The sequence below is a fragment of the Bison bison genome, unplaced genomic scaffold (assembly GCF_000754665.1).
Source record: "Bison bison bison isolate TAMUID 2011002044 unplaced genomic scaffold, Bison_UMD1.0 scf7180017864487, whole genome shotgun sequence".
NCBI lineage: Eukaryota > Metazoa > Chordata > Mammalia > Artiodactyla > Bovidae > Bison > Bison bison.
In genome coordinates this window covers 6406360-6431046 of record NW_011495047.1, presented here as the reverse complement: position 1 = coordinate 6431046, position 24687 = coordinate 6406360, and the positions used below count along the sequence as shown (strand labels likewise).

At 37.4% G+C, this 24687-nt stretch overlaps 1 protein-coding gene across 2 annotated transcripts in view; it reads right to left on the bottom strand.

Moving 5' to 3' along the window:
* The window catches only part of SUPT3H (suppressor of Ty 3 homolog (S. cerevisiae)), a 389319-nt gene that overhangs the window by 193549 nt on the left and 171083 nt on the right, over positions 1 to 24687 (bottom strand). For both annotated transcript variants that reach the window (XM_010863087.1, XM_010863085.1), the window contains exon 2: positions 1713 to 1797. In XM_010863087.1, coding sequence (XP_010861389.1) covers positions 1713 to 1797 — 85 coding nt within the window. The remainder of the gene's footprint in view (positions 1 to 1712; positions 1798 to 24687) is intronic.

The following is a 24687-nucleotide window of genomic DNA, read 5'->3' as shown; positions in this document are numbered from 1 at the left end:
CAGTCCAGCGTTTCTCATGATGTACTCTACATATAAGTTAAATAAGCAGGGTGACAATATACAGCCTTGATGTACTCCTTTTCCTATTTGGAACCAGTCTGTTGTTCCATGTCCAATTCTAGACAGAGGCATTTCAGATCACAAAAGTAGGTACTTTCTAATAAATGATGGTTAGGAAACTAAACGTTAAAAATGAAACCACACAGGTACTACAAGACAGTATGGATGAATTTCTCTTTAAACTCAGCATAAGAAAGATGTCACTAACTATAATTCAAAATACAAAGGAAATAAAAGATTGATGCATTTGACTAAATTAAAATAAAAATACTTTATGCCCCCCGAAAACATGTTTTATGTTTTTTGTCATAAAAACAAAGTCAAAAGAAAACTACACAGCAGAAGAATATACCTGTAGCATATGCCCCAAGCAAAGGACTGACATGCATAACATTTATGAGATACGGGACCAAAGATTTGATAGGAAAATGAGGAGAGGACGTGAAATCAATTCTAATGGCCAATGCTGGAACGAACTGAGCAATAAAAATAAATTAAAATATTACATAATGATTATAAGAGTAAAACTTAAATATACATTAGTCCATACATATGTACATTAAACATTTATTAAGTAATGGTGATAAAGGATAGCTATTCCTTTCAGAACAATTGCAACTTAAAAAGATAAAAGGAAAGAAGGAAAAGAAAAGCATATACTCACTCATGAATGTTAAATAAGCTATTTTTTTCAGAGAAAGAGTATTTGCATAGTCACAAAATATCTCCCACAAGACACTTATTAACAAAAAAAGGAAAAAAAAAAAAGTAATCTCATCATAGCGGAACAACTCAGCATATAACACCTTATCCAAGTTATCAAGGTTAAAATTGTAAAAAAAATCAACAACATGAATCCATTGACATGATACACAGAGAAGTCCATCATTTCTGTGGTATTACCACCAAAAAGGCACAGTCACATTCTAACCTTAAGAAAGTATCAGAACAATTGATAAAGAGCATTCTACAAAATAACTGTTTTGCAATTTTCAAAAATATATATGTCATGAAATACTCTAAGAAAAGACCGACCACAGACAGAAGACCACAAAGACCCAACAGATCACTGCAGTGAGTTACCCTGGACTGGATCCTGGAACAGAAAAGGGCCATTAATGGGAAAACTGAATAAGGCTGGTATTTTTATTACAGTATGATACCAATGTTATTCCTGGTTTTGAGAACTGTAGTACAGTTATGCAAGTTGTTAACAGAGGAAGCTGAATGCTACCTGAGAATTATCTGTACTATTTGTGCAATTCTTCATACATCTCAAATACAGAGAGAAAGATCATTTTTAAGTTCTTAAAAAACTATACTGATATAATGATTTAAAAACAGACCAGCGTTATCAGGAGTGGGAGAAAAGACTGATGACACAGGGGTACAAAGAAATGTTTCTGGATGATGGAAATATTTCTATATAATGACTGCACTGCTAGTCACATGACAATCAATACTCAGTTGACAAAACTCATTGAATCATGCATTGGTGAAATTTTGTTACATGAAAATTATATCTCAATAGAGATGACAAGAAAGAATTTGAAATGTTTTTTTAAAAAAGATATTTAAAAAAATGTTGGGTTGCAATGCCAGTATAAGCAGAACACAGAGCAGAGCTACCAAGTAAGAGTACATGCTCTTACCAGATTAATTAACTGTGTGTGCACTACATCTTCTACCAAAACTGCTGTTTCATGAAGAGGCCTCCGAGCATCACCTAAAGAAAACCTGCAAAGAAAATCAATATGCCAAACATTAAGAACTGTAAAACTGAAAAATATCAATTATAATACTCTGCTTAATAAAGTACAGATTGGTCTCTCAAATGACAGAGTAGGCATATAATTTTCTATGACAAAGAACTGCAACTTTCCTACGTAAGCTGAAACTTCCAGAGAAAAGAACAGTGTCATCAATGTTATTTCTTGATTCGTGTGGGCATCTTTGAGGGCGTTTACTATTTCAAAATGTAACATTTTAACAACCAATTCATTATATTGGTAACCAGAAAATCATGTTACCATACTCAAATAACCAACACAGTTGGCCCTTCATATCTTCACGTTCTGTATCCTCAACTAAACATGAATCAAAAATACTTGAATTTAAAGAAACAATTCCAGGAAGTTCCAAATAGCAAAGCTTGATTTTGCCATGTATTGGCAACTATTCACATATCATTTACACTGTATTTACAATTATTTACATGACATCTACTTTGTACTAGGTATTGTAAGTAATCTAGAGATGATTCAAAGTATACAGGAAGATATCTCAGGTTAAATGGAACTCGTTATTGTTAACAAGGGCTTCTCAAGTGGAACAGTTGGTAAAGAACCTGCCTGAGGGTGTAAGAGATGCAGGATCGATACCTGAGTTGGGAAAATCCCCTGGAGTAGGACATGGCAACCTATCCCAGTATTCTTGCCTGGAAAATTCCATGGACAGAGGAGCCTGGGGAGTTACAGTCCATGGGGGTCTCTAAGAGTCGGACATGTCTGAACACACGTGAGCGCGTGCACACACACATACACACACGTTCTTAACATGTTCCCCACCATTATGGAACAGATGGTCTGACGGAATGATGAAATGACCTTTTGAAGGCTGAGCGACAGTGCCAGTAAGGTGGTAACACCTTGTAGAGCAGGGGTAAGGTTTTCCAGAAGACTATACAGCCTATGAATCAGCATCCAATACATGGTGTGGTTTCTCCCACGCACAGAATTCACAGGTCTAGGAATTAAGGGATGGAAAGGGAGAGGCACCACTCATCGTTACTTCTAAAGACCCACTAGCAAAATTGTTGCTTCCTGTTCCCATGGTCTTATGAGTTGCTAGCCTAGAGGTCTTAATTCCAGAGGGAGGAACGCTTTCACATTTATTCCATTGACACAACAATTATTCCATTGAATGAAACTTAAGACTGCAGCTGAGTCACCCTGGGTTCCACATGCTTCTGAATCAACAGGCAAAGAAGGAGTTACTGGGTCGGCAGGGGTGAGCGATACTGACTCCCCAGTGGAAACTCTACTGGTACTCCACAGTGGAGGTAAGAAAGAGTATGTCTGGAATACAGGAGATCATTCAGAGTGTCTCATAGAATTTCCATGCCCTGTGATTAATGTCAATGGAAAACTACAACCCAATCCTGGAAGGGCTACTAATACCTCAGATCCTTCAAGAATGACGGTTTGGGTCTGTCCACCAGTTAAAGAACCACAACCAGCTGAGGTGCTTGCTAAAGGCAGGGGAATACGGAATAGGAAGTGGGAGAAGGTAGTCATTAATGCAAGCTACAGTCATCTAACCAGTTACATAAAGGGCATTGTAATGGTCATTTTGTTATGAATACTTTTTTGTGTGTGAATACTTCTTTGTGGGGTTGTTAGGGAAATATCTTGTTTCCTTCCCTCTCTTACTCCCTCATCATGTAACATAAAATGTGTTGGACTTACAGCATTTATATCATAGTATTTAAGCTAGGAATATTAAGGAGAAGTATAAATGTCACTCATGGACTTAACCTCATCTTCTAGGAAAGGGGTTAGTGCAATTTCAACTGTGTGCTGGATAACTGTATCATCTTAGGCACAACTGTGACCCTGTTATTATCTTTATTTGGAGACTAAGTATATTTTAAGGAGATATGGGTGCCAAGTTGATACGGGTGATGGTTAATTTTACGTTTCAGTGTAACTGGACCATTAAGTGCCCAGATATTTGGTTAACATTCGTTTGATATGTATTTGAAGTTATTTATGCATGAGGTTAATTAACATATGAGTCAGTAAACTGAGTAAGGCAGATAGCTTCTCCAATGTGGGCAGGCATCATCCAATCTGTTGAAGGCCTGAATACAACAAGAGAGGAGTAAAGAAGAGTTCAACTTCTCTACCTTCAAGCTGAGACACTGGTCTTTGACTGCCTTTGAACACATTTTGGGACACCATCAGTTCTACTGTTTCTCAGGTTTTTATACTGCAGTTTTACCCTCCCCTCATCACATTCTTCCCCAGCGGCTTAGATGGTAAAAAATCTGCCTGCAATGTAGGAGACTCAGGTTCATTAGATCCCTAGGTCGGGAAGATCCCCTGGACAAGGGAACAGCTACCCACTCCAGTATTCTTGCCTGGAGAATTCCATGGACAGAGGAGCATGGCAGGCTATAGTCCATGGGGTCGCAAAGAGTGGGACACAACTTAGTGACTAACACTTTCACACTTTCATCACATTTTTTATTTCACAGTATACATTTTTTTACTTTGTGTATCATTAACAAATTATTGTAGTTATTATTTCTACTACTTTGGTCTTATAACCTTCATACTAGATGTATAACTGATTTACCCACCATTAAAACATTTGTGTATTCTGAATTTAACCAGTAGAATTTGTACTTTTATATATTTTACTACTACTAACTAGTATCCTTTCATTTACTATCAATGAAGTTGCTTTAACATTTCTAATAGGCTAGTCTAGTGGTTATGAACTCCTTCAACTTTTACTTCCCTGGAAATTCTTCATCTTTCCTTCAATTCCGAAGGATTACTTTGTTGAGCAGACTTCTTTTGGTTGTCAGGAAAACAAGAGTAAACCACAAATTTATTAATACAATTAACTACATAAAATCTGAAAAAAGAAAATCTAAATGATCATCTCAATACATGTGGGAAAATCACTAAACAATTCTTCACTGGGACGACCCAGAGGGATGGTATGGGGAGGGAGGAGGGAGGAGGGTTCAGGATGGGGAACACATGTATACCTGTGGTGGATTCATTTTGATATTTGGCAAAACTAATACAATTATGTAAAGTTTAAAAAAAAAAAAAAAAAAAAAAAAAAAAAGAAACTTCATGCTAAAAAAAAAAAAAAATGAGGAATAAAAAGAATTTTCTCAATCTGATGAAGAGAATCTACCAAAAACCAGATAGGAAATAACTTACTCAGAAGCATTCAAACCTTCTGAAATCCAAACCAATATAAGGATTCCCCCTATCACCACTTTTAGTCTATATAATACTAAGATTACAATTACAACTTAAGGCAAGAAAAAAATTTAAACTATATGAGCACTGCAAAGGAAAAACTAAATTGTTTTTATTCATATAATCTGAATATCTACACAGAAAACTCAAAATAATGGGGAGACAAATTATTTCAATTAATACTAGTCAGAAAGTTTTTCAATTGTAAGAGCATCTAAATAGCATCATTAACACAAAGGCAGAATGAACTCACTGAAACAAATAATGGAGTGTTGGGAGCGAGGGAGATAGGAAATGATCCTTAAAGGGTATAAACCTCCAGTTATAAGATGAATAAGTTCTTGGAATGTAACATACAACATGTGACCCAGTATTATATTACATGCTTCAAAGTTAAAAGAGAGTAAGTCTTACATATTCTTACCACAAAAATGAAATAGTAATTGTGTGATGTGATGGAGGTGTGAGCTAAAGCTATGGTGGTAATCATTTTGTAATAAACAAGTGTATCAAATCAACATAGACTCAAGCCTACATAATATATCAATCATATCTTAATAAAGCTGAGGGAAACAGCACACAAAAGCACAAAATGCAATTAAAATATATATAAATTGACTCTAAACTTTCTGTGAGAGAGTCAAGAGCCAAGAATAGTTAAGATATCTATATATCTATTTTATGTGGACTATTTTTAAGTCTTTATTGAGTTTATTAAAATATTGCTTGTTTCATGTTTTTTGTTTTTTTGGCCACGAGGCATGTGCAATCTTAGCCCCCCAACCAGGTATCAAACCTACAACCCCTCTACTGGAAAGTGAAGTCTTAACCACTGGACCACCAGGGAAGTCCCAAGACACTTTTGAAGTATAAAGTGGGAGGAGATATCCTACAAGACTTACTATAAAGCCAGAATAATTAAAGATACTGTGTTACTGGTAAAAGGACAAACAAATCAACAGAAGAGAAAGAGCATAAAAAGTCCCCATCAGAGGATAAACGCCACAAAGGCAAAAATCTTCTATTGAAAGATCAGCTGTTATCCTTATGGGAATTCCCTTGTGTGTTATTTGTTGTTTTTCCCTTGCTGCTTTTAATATTTGTTCTTTGTGTTTGATCTTTGTTAATTTGATTAATATGTGTCTTGGGGTGTTTCGCCTTGGGTTTATCCTGTTTGGGATTCTCTGGGTTTCTTGGACTTGGGTGATTATTTCCTTCCCCAATTTAGGGAAGTTTTCAACTATTATCTCCTCAAGTATTTTCTCATGGTCTTTCTTTTTGTCTTCTTTTTCTGGAACCCCTATGAACACATGAGAAAAAAAAAAAAATCTTCTGTTATGTTCACTGACATATTCAATATTTAATTCTTTGGACTGCCTAAACAAAGTTTCCCTTTGGTTATTTTAAGGTAATTGAAATCTCACACAAAAGTACAAAGTTATCAAAACATCCACTTCTGCTTTATTGACTATGCCAAAACTTCTGACTGTGTGGATCACAGAAAACAGTGGAAAATTCTTAAAAGAGATGGGAGTACCAGACCACCTTACCTGCCTCCTGAGAAATCCGTATGCAGATCAAGAAGCAACAGTTAGAACCAGACATGGAACAACAGACTGGTTCCAAATTGGGAAAGGAGTACGTCAAGGGTGTATATTGTCACCCTGATTATTTAGCTTCTAAGCAGAGAACATCATGAGAAATGCCAGGCCAGATGAAGCACAAGCTGGAATCAAGTTTGCAGGGAGAAATATCAATAACCTCAGATATGCAGATGACACCACCCTTATGGCAGAAGCGAAGAACTAAAGAGCCTCTTGCTGAAAGTGAAAGAGGAGAGTGAAAAAGTTGGCTTAAAACTCAACATTCAGAAAACCAACATCATGGCATCCTGTTCCATCACTTGTGTAAATAGATGGGGAAACAATGAAAACAGTGACAGACTTTATTCTCTTGGGCTCCAAAATCACTGCAGGTGGTGACTGCAGCCATGAAATTAAAAGACGCTTACTCCTTGGAAGGAGGGTTATGACCAACCTAGATCGCATATTGAAAAGCAGAGACATTACTTTGCCAACAAAGGTCCATCTAGTCAAGGCCATAGTTTTTCCAGTAGTCATGTATGGATGTGACAGTTGGAATATAAAGAAAGCTGAGCACCAAACAACTGATGCTTTTGAACTGTGGTGTTGGAGCAGACTCTTGAGAGTCCCTTGGACTGCAAGGAGATCCAACCAGTCCATCCTAAAGGAAATAGGTCCTGAATATTCATTGGAAAGACTGATGCTTGAGCTGAAACTCCAATACTTTGGCCACCTGATGCAAAGGACTGAATCACTGGAAAAACCCTGATGCTGGGAAAGATTGAAGGCAGGAGGAGAAGGGAATGACAGAGGATGAGATGGCTGGATGGACTTGATGGACAAAAGTTTGGATAAACACCAAGAGTTGGTGATGGACAGGGAAGGCTGGCATGCTGCATCATGGAGTTGCAAAGAGCTGGACATGACTGAGCAACTGAACTATCAAAAGGAAATAATTAACTCAAAGATAAAATAACGAATTCAATTCACATCTCTAGTAAAAAGAATATTTTTAAACTACTTTTTATATTATTAAAATGTACAAATAATTACCAAGTTTTATCTCATGATTTTATAAACTTTTCTTCTAAAAATGATCGTCATTAGTATAAACATGTGAAGTATCAAATCAGCTAAAGATATAACTAGGGATGTGACTTTGATGAGTATATTATGTTAATTTACAGGGTTTTTAGTTCTCCAGCTTTAATTTACATGTTTTCTCCTATTACTTCTGCCAACTTCTTTTCCCCACATATAGAAAGCTAGATATTGTCTTAATGGTTTTTGTAAGACAGAAATGAAAGCCATTGTACCTAGCTATGCTGCTGCTGCTGCTGCTAAGTCACTTCAGTTGTGTCCAACTCTTCTCGACCCCAAGGACTGTAGCCTACCAGGCTCCCCATCCATGGGATTTTCCAGGCAAGAGTACTGGAGTGGGTTGCTCCAGTACCTAGCCATAGTCACCTCTTTTTGCTCTGCGGCACATATAATATTTTTTAATCACTTAACGACAAAATCCAAGTAACTGGTCAGTCAGTCAGTTCAGTCACTCAGTCGTGTCTGACTCTTTGTGACCCCATGAATCACAGCACTCCAGGCTTCCCTGTCCATCACTAACTCCTGGAGTTCACTCAGACTCATGTCCATCGAGTCAGTGATGCCATCCAGCCATCTCATCCTCTGTCGTCCCCTTCTCCTCCTGCCCCCAATCCCTCCCAGCATCAGAGTCTTTTCCAATGAGTCAACTCTTCGCATGAGGTGGCCAAAGTACTGGAGTTTCAGCTTCAGTATCATTCCCTCCAAAGAAATCCCAGGGCCTATCTCTTTCAGAATGGATTGGTTGGATCTCCTTGCAGTACAAGGGACTCTCAAGAGTCTTCTCCAACATCACACTTCAAAAGCATCAATTCTTCGGCGCTCAGCTTTCTTAACAGTCCAAGTCTCACATCCATACATGACCACTGGAAAAACCATAGCAAGTAACTGGTAAACTTACACAAATCTTTTTATTTTCTACCCCCATTATATCGTACTACTCACTGATGCCTTGACTGACTTGTCTTGGGACTATTCCCAAGCAAAAGGGTCTGATGTTCAATTTCTTCACATACTGCCTAGATGCCTATAACACCATCAATGTTGCTGGTGCAGCTTCCACTAAAGGTCTTTCAGGAAACTTTCCTGAAAAAGTTGTCTCTCCCTTGGTCTTCTACAGTAGCTTCACTGCTGTAACACACAAGTTTCTATTTTAGTTTTCATGTAACTTTGATAACTATGGTCACAACAAGCAAGACAGTGGGCTTGCCTTCTCACCCAAACAGGTCTGGTTTTTATTCAATCCCAGAATACAGTGTCTCAGTGGGCAGCTGGACTTGAGCAGCAGATTCTGCAATTCCCAGTGTACAATGGAAGTATGAAAGAAGCATGACTATCCATAAGGTGAATTTATTCTTCTTATTCTGTACACTTAGACAGAGGAAAGCATATGCTGAACAAAACCAGGGGACACCTTTCCAAAAAGTCTGCAGAACTTACCACTAAGCCTTTCAGTACTTTTGTGTGTCATGTGTAACCCTAACACAGTCTAAAATGGGAGATATTCTTTATATAGACATCTATTAAAGTAAAAAAAAAAAAAACTATTATTAGACAGTGCCGAGTAAAATAAAGTAAGAACTAGTTACAGAAACAGTTCCAAAATACAGAAAACAAAGGTTTAAAAATATACACTGAGTATTACTACAGTCAGTATGTGTTTCCAAAAATACAACAAAACCTTATTTCGGTAGTTTCTAACCTCAGTTTTAAAAAAAATTGTTTTTTTAAAAAGGAAGGAAGATGCCAGATATTTGCTATCTTACTCTATGTTAACCCCTATTTGACATCTTTGATTAGTAACTTATGCCAACATGTTTCCCAAGCATGGTGATACACTTTCAATGTCTCGGAAATTTCTAATACATTATTATTAATCATAATCTTGGGCTAACTTCCAGATCCTATGTAAATGTGTATATCTGATGATGTATCTATCTACAGACCCATTCTCCTAACATCCACTTATTACCAACTGCTGAAAACAAATCAACTCTAAATTCTGTTTTTTAAAATAATTATAGCAGACTTCAGCTTTTAGAGCAGCTAAAGAAAAACAAACTGGAAACTACAGAGAGTTTTCTTATATCTCCTCATCTCTCCCTGCATCCAGTTTCCCCTATTATTCACATTTTGTATTAGTGAGCCAGTACTGATTGTTAAGTTGTTATTGAGTCTATAGTTTACCTTAGGGGTAACTCTGCGTGAGATTCTCTATTAGTTTTGACAGATGTATAATGATATGTATCCACTATTACACTATCATATAAATGGTTTCACTACAAAGCCACTGAGGTTGGCCTATTCATCCCTTTGTCTTTTGTAATCCCTGGCGATAACTGATCTTTTCACCGTCTCCGTCGTTTTGTCTTTTCCAAAACGTCATATAGTTGCAAACACAGAGTATGTGATCCCTCAGATTGGCTTCTTTCACGCAGCATTATGCATTTAACATTCCTTCATGTCTTCATGGCCTGATAACTCCTTATTTATTACTAAATAATATTTCATTGTTTGGATATAGCATGGTTTGTTTATACACTTATCTACTAAAGGACATCTTAGTAGCTTCCAAGTTTTAGCAATTCTGAATAAAACTGCTATAAACACTCATTCAAGTTTTGTGTCGGTGTAAGTTTTCAAGGTCTTTGGGTAAATAACAAAGAGTGTGTTTACTGGACCATGTGATCAGAGCGTGTTTAGTTTTGTAAGAAACCGCCAAGCTGTCTTCCAAAGTATCTGTACCATTTTGCATTCCTATCAGCAATGAATAAGAGTTCCTGTTGCTCCAGATCCTGTCTGGTATTTGGTGTTTTGGATTTCTGTCATGCTAATAGCTATCTAGTGGTGTTTCATTATTGTTTTAAGTTGTAATTAATTTATTAACAATGTACGATGTGGAACATTAACACCAAATTCTTTTAACAGCTGTAACTGTAAGAAAAACAAATTTTTTCAGCAAGCATATACAATGCGTATATTTATCTCTTTTTAAGTCATATAAATATACATGTAATATTAGTACAATGACACAGCATAAAACAAACACAAAAGAGAAATTTCAAAGAGGTAAAAAAGGATCAAACAATATTTTTTAAATAAGTATTATTTTATTTGGGCTTCTCTTGTGCCTCAGTAGTAAAGAATCTGCCTGCCAATGCTGGAGACGCAAGAGACATGGGTTCAATTTCTGGGTCAGGAAGATCCCCTAGAGAAGAAAATGGCAACACACTCCAGTAGTCTTGCCTGGCAAATCCCACTGATAGAGGAGCTTGGCAGACTACAGTCCATGGGGTCGCAAAGGAGTAACAACTTAGCAACTAAACAACAACAAGTATTTTATTTATTAAAATGAGAAAAACAATTTTGCTCTGATTAAAAACAGATATAAATAGAGAATGAACTTATGGTTGCTGATATGAAGTATGAGGGTAAAAGATAGTTACGGAGTTTGGGATGGACATGTACACACTGCTATATTTAAAATGGATAACCAACAAGGACCTACTATATAGCACAGGGAAATCTCCTCGATGTTATGTGGCAGCCTGGATAGGAGGGGGTTTTGGGGGAGATTGGATACATGTATACCTATGGTCGAGTCCCTCTGCTGTTCACTTGAAACTACCACAACACTGTTAATCGGCTATACCTCAATACAAAATGAAAGACTAAAAAAAAACATGTAGATTATTAGCTTTACCAACACTTCCAGTTTGCCTGAGACAGGGATTTTGCAAATTATTTTCTACCAAATAAATCAGGTTAATTAATACTAAAAGCCAGAAAATTTTATTTTTTAAGGCAATGAATGAATAATACATAAAGTTTGTATACTATTTACTTTCAAACAATTATCCTGTTATTTTAGTTCTAGAGTCCCAAAAAAAGCACGTGGGGAATTTACCCCTTCATTTGGAGATTAAGTTTTTCCATGTTGTGGAGTTGAAGACTAAGTTCATGGTAGTCAGTGGGGGAGGAGTAGAGACCCAGATGAATGTCACTGTAGTCACTGCCTCCACTCAAAGAAGAAACAGCACCCAGCTGAATGAGGCGCCAGAGACGTGAGCCGAGAAAAAAACAGATACAATTCATATGGCCAGTACCCAATTAGGAAGATTACAATAATGCAGCTAAAAGTCCCACTACATCCTGGTCATCAGCTACAAAGAAGAGGCAATCAGTTATGATGAAAAGAAATTAGACTGAAAGTTAGATGACCTGGTTCTGGTTCCTACTCTGTGGCTAAGAAGTACTGTAACCTCGGGCAAGTAACATTTCTGGGGACCTCGGTTCCTCAACAATGAAAGGAGGGGACTGGATTCAATGATTTTTAAGATGCGTTTTCATATATTTACCTCAGACTATGAAAGCAGCTATAATCCTTCAATAACTCAAACTTCTATCTTCAAGAATTGCAAGAAAATTATATTTTAAGAAAATCACTTTTATAACTCTTGTAAGAAAATTAAATCTTACTAAACTGAGTAAACTGGGCAAAAATCATGAAATTAAGAAAAAAGAAAAAAATTTTAATGGGTAACAGAATGAAATAAACAAATAAAAACAATTGGAGGAAGAGCAATAAAGCTACAGTTTATTCCTGTACTGTAAGTGGAAATATTTCCAAGAAGCAGTCCACTGCCCCCTTAAAAGACCTATACTGAGGGAAAGTACCACAGAGTTTTATATTATTCTTTTTTAGTATATTTGACAGGGTCAGCTTTTGAGTCTAAAATACTTGTTTTCAAATTTTCAAGCCCTGATTAAGAACAGGACTGAGTAAGTTCTAATTAAAGACATTCTTCGATTAAAGAGATCCTTTTCCAATTTGTATGTCTGTCAAGGCATTACACTGGACACTTTAGCTTACAATTTTGTCAATTATACTTCAGTAAAGCTGGGGGTTGGGAGGAGAGTCTGAAAAAGAAGCCAAGGAGGTAAGTTTAGCAAAAATCTGTGACAGAGAGACTGCTAGAGCAGTCCAGAAGGACACCAGGCCCACAGGCAAATCTGCTCATAAAGACCCAGGAACCAGACTTACAAGGACAAAGAGGCACTTCTTTACCGCCTTGTGTGCGTCTTTTTGGACGCTGAGTTGCTTTCAGTACTTACCACTGGCTACAAACTCTAATGTGGTTAAATTATTCTGGATACTGTGGTTAAGTAATTGCTGTGGTCTTGGGAGCTAGATGCTTTTTTTTTTTTAATTACTTCTGGTTTTCTGAACGTTTTCTACCTCAGGTAATCGACATTACGTTGGAATGGACCACTGTGACTACTGCGTGGTATTAGAAGGCCCTGGGTGACTTTCTGTCCCCAAAAGAAAGTTTCCTTTTTCTCTTCAAACCACTTATTTGATTATACTTTTATAGGCTAGGTATTACTATAATACCCAGGAATTTCTCCTAACTGGAATTAGTGAATAGCAGGCTAGAGCGCGAGCACACACTCAGTCAGCCAACCTGGCACTAGACGGCACATGCAAACATGGACGTCACGCCGTTTGTGTCATTCCTACCCAGTATTTGCTGAGACTGATTTACCCTCTGTCCAAACGGCGAAAAAAAAGTACACAAGTTTGACCATGAGCAGTCATTTAAGGCAATCAGACAGTCATAAACACATGCAAATTGTCCTTACTCTTGAATTTTTAACACCACTAACCTTTATAACTCTATGATTTTATCTACCTGTTTTCCAACAGAAGAAATGAATTCAATTAGCAATGGCTCTGAGAAAGCCAAAGTGACAAGTAAATTAAAATAATCAAACAGCTAAGACAACAGTTTTTCTAGATATGATGTTTTTTTCATTGCTTGCTTGATTTTCAATATCCATGCTCTTGTCCTTTACTTTAGCATATATTCACATGTAACTAAAATGAACTTTGAGAATTATTTTTAGCATTTTATAACCTTCCATGAAGTAAGTATAAATATCTTAAGATAAATGGGCTTCTCTGGTAGCTCAGTGGTAAAGAGCTAATGTAGGAGACATGGGTTTGATCTCTAGGTTGAGAAGATCCCCTGGAGAGGGAAATGGCAACCCACTCCAGGATTCTTGCCTGGGAAATTCCATGGACAGAGGAGCCTCGTGGGCTATACAGTCCAAGGCATTGCGAAGGGTCAGACATGACTTAGTAACTAAACAACTACTTCTTAAGAAATAAGAAAAGCAAAGATTATGAAATTATCATTATGATGTGAAATTTACAATACTGATGGGGAAAAAGATATAAAAATACATACATTTGTTTAAAGTAAAAGTTAATACAGGCTAAAATTCTGAAAAAGCATTTAAATAACCTACAAGTATTCACTACTGTAGGTATTAACACCCAATCAACAAGTATTTACTGAGGGCCTTGAATGTGACAGGCACTATTCTACCTGCTGAGGATACATCGATGAACAAAACAGGTTAAAAAAAAATGAGTAGAGTTTGCATTCCAATGAGGAAAGGATACAACAAACAATATACATGATAAATTACTAAGTAAATGGCTTATATGATAAAAAAATGACAAAGGAAAAAAGAAAGCATAGAATAGAATGAGGAAATGGGACATGTGGGACACCAGAAGGGAGACAGTAAATATCAAAGTGGACATTTATTAGTTTCTGACATGTGAAAGAAATGGCTTTTAAGAAATAGGAAAGAGAAAAAAATCAGAAAACTAGGTAAAAACCAAAACCCACCTAGGAAAGCTCCTCTAGAGTTACGAGAGCATGAGATATAGAATTATGCCTCTGAGGAAATTTATGAAAATGGCCTCATATCTGTATGAATTTCTTCTAACAATTCACAGAGCAATTTCTCTCACGTATACTGCATTCTGAAGAAGCAAATAGCCCTGTATTCAAACTCTAATGCACAACAGCATAAAGCAACAGATTATAAGCACTCTTTATTTCAGGACAAAAAAGAGAATGAATGAGAAGCATACCAATCTCTGCATGTTAGGTCAGGGAAGGACCTAAAAGATTGAGTCCATCTTTTCTAAAGAGAGGGAAAATAAAGGTCAGAGAGGTTAAATAACCATCTCAGGGTCACAAATCCACTTACAGGTTATTTCACCCAAAATTCTTTTTCTGCAATACCATGTTAAATGTATAAAAACTGTAACAAATTAGACAACTTAACCTTCAATGCTCATTAATCAAAGATTATGATTAACAAAAATGATATAAAGGAAATTTAGTTCAATTACTTTATAAAACTGATTTTTTGAAGCTTTTAGAGAGATATGTAGTAACTTCAAGCAAGTTATTTTTAGTCCCTTAGGCTCTCAAAACATTAAATCACACAAGGATTTAACTATCTTATTATTGCCGAAATTTAACAGTAAAAATTAACTTTCTGTAAGATTGGATATAGACACAGCTTAATAACAAATTTCACCCAAATTTTCAAGCATATTTCATGGACTGGGTATCAGAGATTTAAGAAAGTTAAAGAGATTTTGCCTATAGCATTAGCCATAGTAAACTTGAGAATTACATGCTGTAAGATGGTCACTTAAAGATAAGAGAATTTTGCACTATACAGATATTAAAATATCTAGCAAAATGTGGCATACTATTTCTAGCATCTCCCTAATTGATGTTGCCCATAAAAATAGTAATCTGTAGTTAAATAAATTTATGAAATAACTTGTATTTTATTCTTTTCTAGATTTGCAATGCATGTTCCTATTTTAGATACTCTGAAGAGTTCTGGAGGAAAGAAACTTTTGGTTTTTAATGTATTTACTGTGTATGTAATCATTTTTCTAAGCCCACTTAGTAATAAAGCATTGAAAATCAATTTAGGCAACACTGACATAAGCAGAAAGAATCTAATATGACTTAAGAACTTTAGTGATGGGATCCAAATATGCTGCAGGCTAAGGTGCTAGAACTTCAAGGCTGCTCAATTTCAAACAAGGAAGTGATGGTGCTGATAATAACAAGTAGTTGGTTTCTCTGATTTAATCCCTTATTTGACAGATGCTCATTGCGGTTCTCTACATTAGGCACTGTGTGGTACACAACTGTGGTGCTGGAGAAGACTCTTGAGAGTCCCTTGGGCTGCAAGGATTTCAAACCAGTCAATCCTAAAGGAAATCAACCCTGAATATTCATTGGAAGGATTGTTGCTGAAGCTCCAATACTTTGGTCACCTAAGGCGAAGAGCCGACTGGAAAAAACATTGATGCTGGGAAAGATCCAGCAAAAGGAGAACGGGCCGGCAGAGGATGAGGTGCTTAGATATAATCACCAACTCAATGGACGACAGGGGAGGACAGAGGAGCCTGGTGTGCTACAGTTCATGAGGTCACAAAGATTAGGACATGACTTAGCGACTGAATGACAACAACATTAGGCACTGAAATTTACACTAGCTGAGAATTTTTAAAGTTACCACAAACTAAGGATTTCTCTGTAGCTATGGTAAGGAGCCACCAGAATCAGATTAAAACTCATCGGATCACCTAACAGTGGTAGGTCCTCACTTCTGAAAGTCAATTAGGAATAGACTTAACTTGCCTTTAATGTGCCAACCAATGCATATCAGTCTCATCTGAGCAACCTCGTCTACAGATGACGTCAGCCTCCAGAACAACACTGATCCCTGAACTCCGTGCGTCCCCAAAACTCTACATAAGGTCAGTCATCTTCCCTGCTGCGGCACTGTGCTGGACCAGCATATATACCTCTCTCCTCTGGTCATAAAAATAAATCTAGTTTTCTCTATTTCAGATACTGAATTTGAACAATGGTCTCATAACACTATCACACAGTGTTGAGAAAGACTGCTTTCATGACCATGTGAGCCTAACCCCTTATGCTCTCTTTTTTCCTCCTTTTTATTTGGAAAGATTTCAAGTCAACAGCAAAATTGAAATGAAAGTTCAATGGATACCTAAAAATCCTTCAGCTAGTAGTATCACTGTTAACACATTAGCACATTTGCTTTCTCACACATGGTTATACAAATGCACACAAATGCACATTACACACTATACACATACGTACTTGAATCTATTTTTCTTTGAACAGTAAACACCTCCTGAGTGCTTTACCTGTGCCTGACATGAATTATGCCATTTAAGCCTCTTAAAGATGCAACAACCCCGTATCACTATGCCAGTCCCTTCCCATCTTGGAGAGACGTTTCTTACAGTAAGTGAGGTTCTATTTGCTCACTTCCATACACTGGGCTTACTTTTGCAATCAAGACCTAGATAAAATATCCAATCTATCTTTTACATAACAGATTTTTCAAAAATATGACAAAAGTTTACTTAATTTTTTCAGGTAAGTAGAATTTTTTAATAGTTTGAGATATCATTTTTATACCATAAAATTCACATATGAAGTGTACGATTCAATGATTTTTAGTAAATCTGCAGAGTTGTACTACCATCACCATAATTCAGTCTTAGAACATTTGCATCATTCCAAAAAGATGCTTCCTGCTGAATTACAGCTAGTCCCCACTCCCATCCCTGGCCCCAGGCAACCACTAATCTACCCAAAGAAACCTTGCACCTCCCTCTACTGTTCTTCAAGGTTAAGGATTCCCAATTTCTTATCATTTAGGTCTCTACTTAAGGGTCATATCCTTGGAAAGACTTCTCCCAATTACCATCACTTCCAATCCTCACTTGAATCAGAGCAATTAGGCATTTATGTGACTGATACACGGAGGTTCTATCCACGATGATTTCATCTGATGAAAAGGTTCCAAAATTTTTAAATAAACAAAAGGAATGAAAACCTCTAAGTTAAGTGTTTAACAAGTTATAAGCCAAATATTAAGTCCTGTAATCTAAAAGATATCCTGAGACAAAAGATTCACTAAAGAACCCCTTGTGAGCCAGCCAGAGTTGAACCAACTATCAAGCTGCCTTTGTCTGGACTATAATTCTCCATCTTATCCATAAGAACATCTTCTTGAAATTTTGTACTCTACTGCCATGGCATTACTCTATCAGGAAGGGAAATTATTTTTACTCCAGTATGAATTGTTAATTCATGTAGGTTCCTACTCATTACAGATCCCAGAATTTTATTGAGATTGATGTCAAATTCACTAGGGTGTAATGACTAGAAATCTCCCTTCCCCCCTCATATTTTTAAATGAAGCAAACTTGTGCCAAAATTATAACTTAATTACACTTCCTTAAATAGCATTCTAGAAAAACCACCTGGTAATAATTAATACCACTGTTGTAAATAATCTCACTCCTAATGTACTTTTATTTCCAGGATTTAATTTATCGTCCCAAACAATAGCTTCAGTCTCATATACTATAATACTGACTAAATAAATCTGTAAATTAAAAAATATGGAAAACAGTACAAAATTGTTATATTACCAATTAAGCAACTCAGAAATTAATTGTGCAAATATTCATGACTGCCAACAGGAAAATACATAATATATTCCAGTTGCAGTGCATAATGCATTCCATTTGCTCCCTCACAAAGGGCTTCAGTTTCAATCAGGAAGTGTACAAGACAATTGTCTTTCTTGAATATGTAAACTGGCCAATGATCAGTCACTTTTGTTCTGACAAAACTAAGAAAAAATTTATCTCTACTTTCCACAATTTTCCTCAAATCAAAATCAAACTTAGTATGCCCAGAAAAAACATATTTTAAGTCTGTTTTCAAGAATATGGATAAAAAAGTGATAGTGAAAAATGTCAAGACAATTATATATAACAATTCTAGCAGGAATAAATGTATAGGATATAATAAATGATCTTCTGGCTTCACCTTAACATTTGGCATGTATAAAGAAGATCCTTTTTTATAGATATTTACACACATTATCAGTGAAAGTTGTTATTCTTTAAATAAATAACATTATGAAAATCTTAGTCCATATTTCTAGTAGCTTACAACAAATAATGTGCAGTCTTCTAAATGTGCTAAAAATATTAATGAAAACATACATCATGTACCAGCTACCAGCTGATATATTATTAAGTATCTTCACAAGGAGTAGTTCCATAAAAGCAAATAAAAATAGTTAAGGCTTCTCTGATGCCTCAGAAGGTAAAGAATCTGCCTGCAATGCAGAAGACCTGGGTTCAGTCCCTGGGTTGGAAAGATCCCTTGGAGAAGGTTATGGCAACCCACTCCAGTACTCTTGCCTGGAGAATCCTATGGACAGAGGTGCCCAGCAGGTTACAGTCATGGGGTCACAAAAAGTCAGACACAACTGAGCGATTAACACACACAGACACACAATAACAATATCAATAAAATACAACTTAACACCTAGGGTGAGAACCATCACAGAATCCCACAACTTTAAAACTCTTTGCTTTGTATATAAAAACCTTTGAAACGTGACTCTGCCTTTTGTTCTGGCCTTACTTCCAGCCATGCATTCTTTGTTCCCATGCAATATATCAAAACTATTTGAAGACAGCTGACCATACAATGAGCGTCACATCTTCTGGCCTCTGATTCTTCTTTCATTAAAATAATTATTCCAGAATGTAGTTCAAGGGGTACCATCCTTGGAAAGTTCTTCCTAATCCCCATGTAATTTAGGTGCTTCTCTGTGGTATATTGCATTGGTAGCCCTACCTTTACCACACACTATATCCATTCCCATTGCAAGAAACTTCAAGTACTTTTATACTATAACTCTGAGCTCAATCACGTTGTATGCTTTGGCCAATAGGATGTTAGCCACCAGAGGTTAAGGAGCATTAAACATTTCAAGTTGTGCTCTTTGTACTCTGCCAGTGCTATGAACATGTACCCAGGCTAGTTAGTGTGCTGGCAGATTAGAGACACAGGGAGCAGAGCTGAGTCAGTCCAGGTCTCCCAGCAGAGGCACCTAAGACCAGTGAGATGGCAGGAACCAGTCAAGACTGGGCGAGCTGCAGAATCTACTGTCCGAGACATAAACATGTGTGCTGAGGTTTTACTACTGACGTACTATGGCTTTTCGTCATGCAGCACTACTGTGGCAGTAAATAACAGGTCCACCCTCCTAAATGCTGCCACAGCTCTTATCATAGCATATATGATATCACACGTTCATAGTGACTCACTTACCTTTCTCCTCTAGACTTTAGAGGAGAGTAAGTCTTAGTTAAATCTGTATTCTCAGTACCTAACACAATGCCAGATGCATGTGGACATGAAATACTAGTTTGGGAAAATATGGGGGGAAAAGCAAAGTAAAAGGAGGGAAGCAAAAAGGAAGGAAGAGAGGGTAAGAAGGAGAAAGAAATAATCAAAAGGATTATTGTGTTGAAGAGGAAAAGCTTCTTATGGAAAAGCATAGAGGTAATGAAGAAGGACAGCTGTTGAGATAGGGTTTACCTCCCATCTGATTACACTGGGATCTCAGATTCCCAAAAATCTTCTTCTCCATTCTCCACACTAAACACTGGTCAGTTCAGTTCAGTTCAGTTCAGTCACTCAGTCATGTCTGACTCTTTGTGTCCCCATGGACTGCAGCACACCAGACTTCCCTGTCCATCACGAACTCCCGGAGACTACTCAAACTCATGTCCATTGAGCCAGTGATGCCATCTAATCATCTCATCCTCTGTCATCCCCTTTTCCTCCCACCTTCAATCATTCCCAACATCAGGGTCTCTTCAAATGAGTCAGTTCTTTGCATCAGGTGGCCAAAGTATTGGAGTTTCAACTTCAGCATCAGTCCTTCAAATGAATATTCAGGACTGATCTCCTTTAGGATTGACCGATTGGATCTCCTTGCTGTCCAAGGGACTCTCAAGAGTCTTCTCCAACACCACAGTTCAAAAGCATCTATTCTTCGGTGCTCAGTTTTCTTTATAGTCCAACTCTCACATCCATACATGACCATTGGAAAAAACCAAAGCTTTGACTAAAAGACCTTTGTTGGCAAAGTAATGTCTCCTCTGCTTTTTGATATGTTGTCTAGGTTGGTCATAACTTTTCTTCCAAGGAGCAAGCGTCTTTTAATTTCATGGCTGCAGTCACCATCTGCGGTGATTTTGGAGCCCAAGAAAATAAAGTCTGTCACTGTTTCCACTGTTTCCCCATCTATTTGCCATGAAGTGATAGGACCAGATGTCATGATCTTAATTTTCTAAATATTGAGCTTTAAGCCAACTCTTTCACTCTCCTCTTTCACTTTCGTCAAGAGGCTCTTTAGTTCTTATTTGCTGGTAGAGCAGATCAAAACTGGAAGGCACATAGGTAGCTCCCTCTTAGATGAAATAACTACAATTCATGTGACTTGTGAATATGATGTTGGCAGGAAAGAGCCAATAACTGTAGTATTCTGGCCAAGAGCGTGGAGTGGTTTTACATATGTAGTAAAAGATTCCAGGGCAGAGAATCAAAGGGTGTATGTTTGAAATCTTAACGTTTTCACATGTAGACGTAGTAGGCAGAACCGCAAAGATGTCAAAGGAAAAGGGCCCCCACTTTTCATTTTCTCCTGTAAACCCACATACTACGACTTCCACACCTTTGTCTCTAGGTTTGGTTGTACTCCCTCAACTTGCCACCACTTTTTATCACCTGTTTAATACCATTATATCTTTTAAGGTCTTGATCAAATGCTTCCCCTTCTATGAAATTATTTCTAACACCTACCCAAGGAACAACTAATTATCTCTTTGAATTTATACATGCCTATTTATAGCATAAGAACATTATACTAGTGGTAATGGCAAGATAATGGAGACTTGATCTTTCTCATCAGTATGAAATGAAAGAGCATATACTGGAAACTCAATAATGTTTACTGAATAAATTAGCACAAAGAAAAAACATTAAAAATTGCATTATAGTTGGTATGCTTTGAGAAATAGGTAAAAATTATTCAAAAAAGTGTTCAGTTCAGTTCAGTTCAGTTGTTGTCGTGTCTCTTTGCGACCCCATGAATCGAGCACGCCAGACCTCCCTGTCCATCGCCAACTCCCAGAGTTCACTCAGACTCACGTCCATCGAGTCAGTGATGCCATCCAGCCATCTCATCCTCTGTCATCCCCTTCTCCTCCTGCCCCAAATCCCTCCCAGCATCAGAGTCTTTTCCAATGAGTCAACTCTTCGCGTGAGGCGGCCAAAGTATTGGAGTTTCAGCTTTAGCATCATTCCTTCCAAAGAAATCCCAGGGCTGATCTCCTTCAGAATGGACTGGTTGGATCTCCTTGCAGTCCAAGGGACTCTCAAGAGTCTTCTCCAACACCACAGTTCAAAAGCATCAATTCTTCGGAAACTCAGCTTTCTTCACAGTCCAACTCTCACATCCATACATGACCACTGGAAAAACCATAGCCTTGATTAGATAGACCTTTGTTGGCAAAGTAATGTCTCTGCTTTTCAATATGTTATCTAGGTTGGTCATAACTTTTCTTCCAAGGAGTAAGCGTCTTTTAATTTTCTCACAGCAACAGATACAAAAAAGAAAAAAATCAATGCATCTGAAAGGACATAAGATTTATAATTACCATAATAATAGAAATGCGGAAAAGAACAGTGAAAGGTATTTATAATACATACTGAGGATTTACTATTTGTTAGACATTATTAAGGGCTTTCTAGTGGCTCAGTGGTAAAGAATCCACCTGCAATACAGGAAACTCAGGTTAGATCTCTGGGTTGGGATGATGCCCTGGAGAAGGAAATGGCAACCTACTTCAGTATTCTTGTTTCAGGCTTCTCTGGTGGCTCAGATGCTAAAGAATCCACTTGCAATATGGAAGACCTGGGTTCGATCCCTGGGTTGGGAAGAATCCCTGGAGAAGGGTACGGCTACCCACTCCAATATTCTTGCCTGGAGAATTCCATGGACAGAGGAGTCTGGCAGGCTACAGTCCATGGGGTCACAAAGAGCCAAGACACGACTGAGCTACTTTCACTTCAGACACTACTGAACTGACTTATATGTCAAAAAGGCCCATGGAGTAGGTACTATTATTTATATTTCTATACTTTTAGAATTTAACTAGGTTATCCAAGGTCACACATTTAATGTATGACAAAAATAGGATTCCAATTCTTACCAGTCTAACTGCAAACTTTAAAAATCAACCCATGGACCGTAACACTGTCTTTCACAGGAACTGAAGGGACCTCATATGTCATTTATTTAGGGCTTCTATAACAATAAAAAACAAAATAAATAATTTTAGATGATGTAAGCATATACCCAATTAGGGTGCTTGAAGTAGGTTGCTGGATGACATGTACATAAATTATGAATGACTTTTTTGATAATTAAGTGTGGAACATGCACAAAAATAAACAAATATATAAAAGGCTGTAACAGTAGTCAGTTTAGAGGATTAAGAGGAAAAATGGAAAACTGGAACATCAAATGCTTTTTATATCAAGATCAAGAAAAAGAAATCTAGAGGATGATTAAAAACAAACATACAAACAAACTTCTAAGTCAAATGCAAACCAATGTCTTTTTATTTTTATTTTTAAACTTTACATAATTGTATTAGTTTTGCCAAATATCAAAATGAATCCACCACAGGTATACATGTGTTCCCCATTCTGAACCCTCCTCCCTCCTCCCTCCCCATACCATCCCTCTGGGTCGTCCCAGTGCACTAGCCCCAAGCATCCAGTATCGTGCATCGAACCTGGACTGGCAACTCGTTTCATACATGATATTTTACATGTTTCAATGCCATTCTCCCAAATCTTCCCACCCTCTCCCTCTCCCACAGAGTCCATAAGACTGTTCTCAAACCAATGGCTTTCTATTCAAATTGTTTATGACATGAAATTCATCTTTCACATCTCAAGATATTATAGTGAATATTGTGACTGCATAACTAAGAAAATCCATGGCCACCTTTATGCATAAATCACGAACATATAAATCACCAGAGTTCTGGAACAAAGTTTAGAAGTCATTGTACCAATTAATGCAACATTTTCCCAAGGCTAAAACCTGATGAAAATTACAATTTAGTACAGAAATACTAAAACAGTAAGAGTAAGGTTAATTTCATCATACTAGATTTGTCATAATAAAATTACAGAGAATAAAAGTGATATTTAGAACAGAATGATTAATTCAGTTTGGTTCAGTCGCTCAGTTGTGTCCAACTCTTTGTGACCCCATGAATCACAGCACGCCAGGCCTCCCTGTCCATCACAAACTCCCGGAGTTCACTCAAACTCACGTCCATCGAGTCGGTGATGCCATCCAGCCATCTCATCCTCTGTTGTCCCCTTTTCCTCCTGCCCCCAATTAATTAGGTATATAATTATTATTATACTCACAGTGAAATTTTCCTTGAAGCTTAAAGATATTCAGTTCAGTCGCTCAGTCGTGTCCGACTCTTTGTGATCCCATTGACGGCAGCACACCAGGCTCCCCTGTCCATCACCAACTCCCAGAGCCTATTCAAACTCATATCCATTGAGTTGGTGATGCCACCCAACCATCTCATGCTCTGTCGTCCCCTTTTCCTCCTGCCTTCAATCTTTCCCAACCTCAGGGTCTTTTCCAATGAGTCAGTTCTTTGCATCAGGTGGCCAAAGTATTGGAGTTTCAGCTTCAGTCCTTCAAATGAATATTCAGGACTGATTTCCTTTTGGATGGATGGGTTGGATCTCCTTGCAGTCCATGAGATGCTCAAGAATATTCTCCAACATCACAGTTCAAAAGCATCAATTCTTTGGTGCTCAGCTTTCTTTATAGTTCAACTTTCACATCCATACATAGTTCCCCCCATCAGATCTTACAACATGCTCTCTTTGTAATCAGATCAGATCAGAACAGTTGCTCAGTCGTGTCTGACTCTTTGCGACCCACATGAATCTCAGCACGCCAGGCCTCCCCGTCCATCACCAACTCCCGGATTTCACTCAGACTCATGTCCATCGAGTCAGTGATGCCATCCAGCCATCTCATTCTCTGTCGTCCCCTTCTCCTCTTGCCCCCCAATCCCTCCCACGCATCAGAGT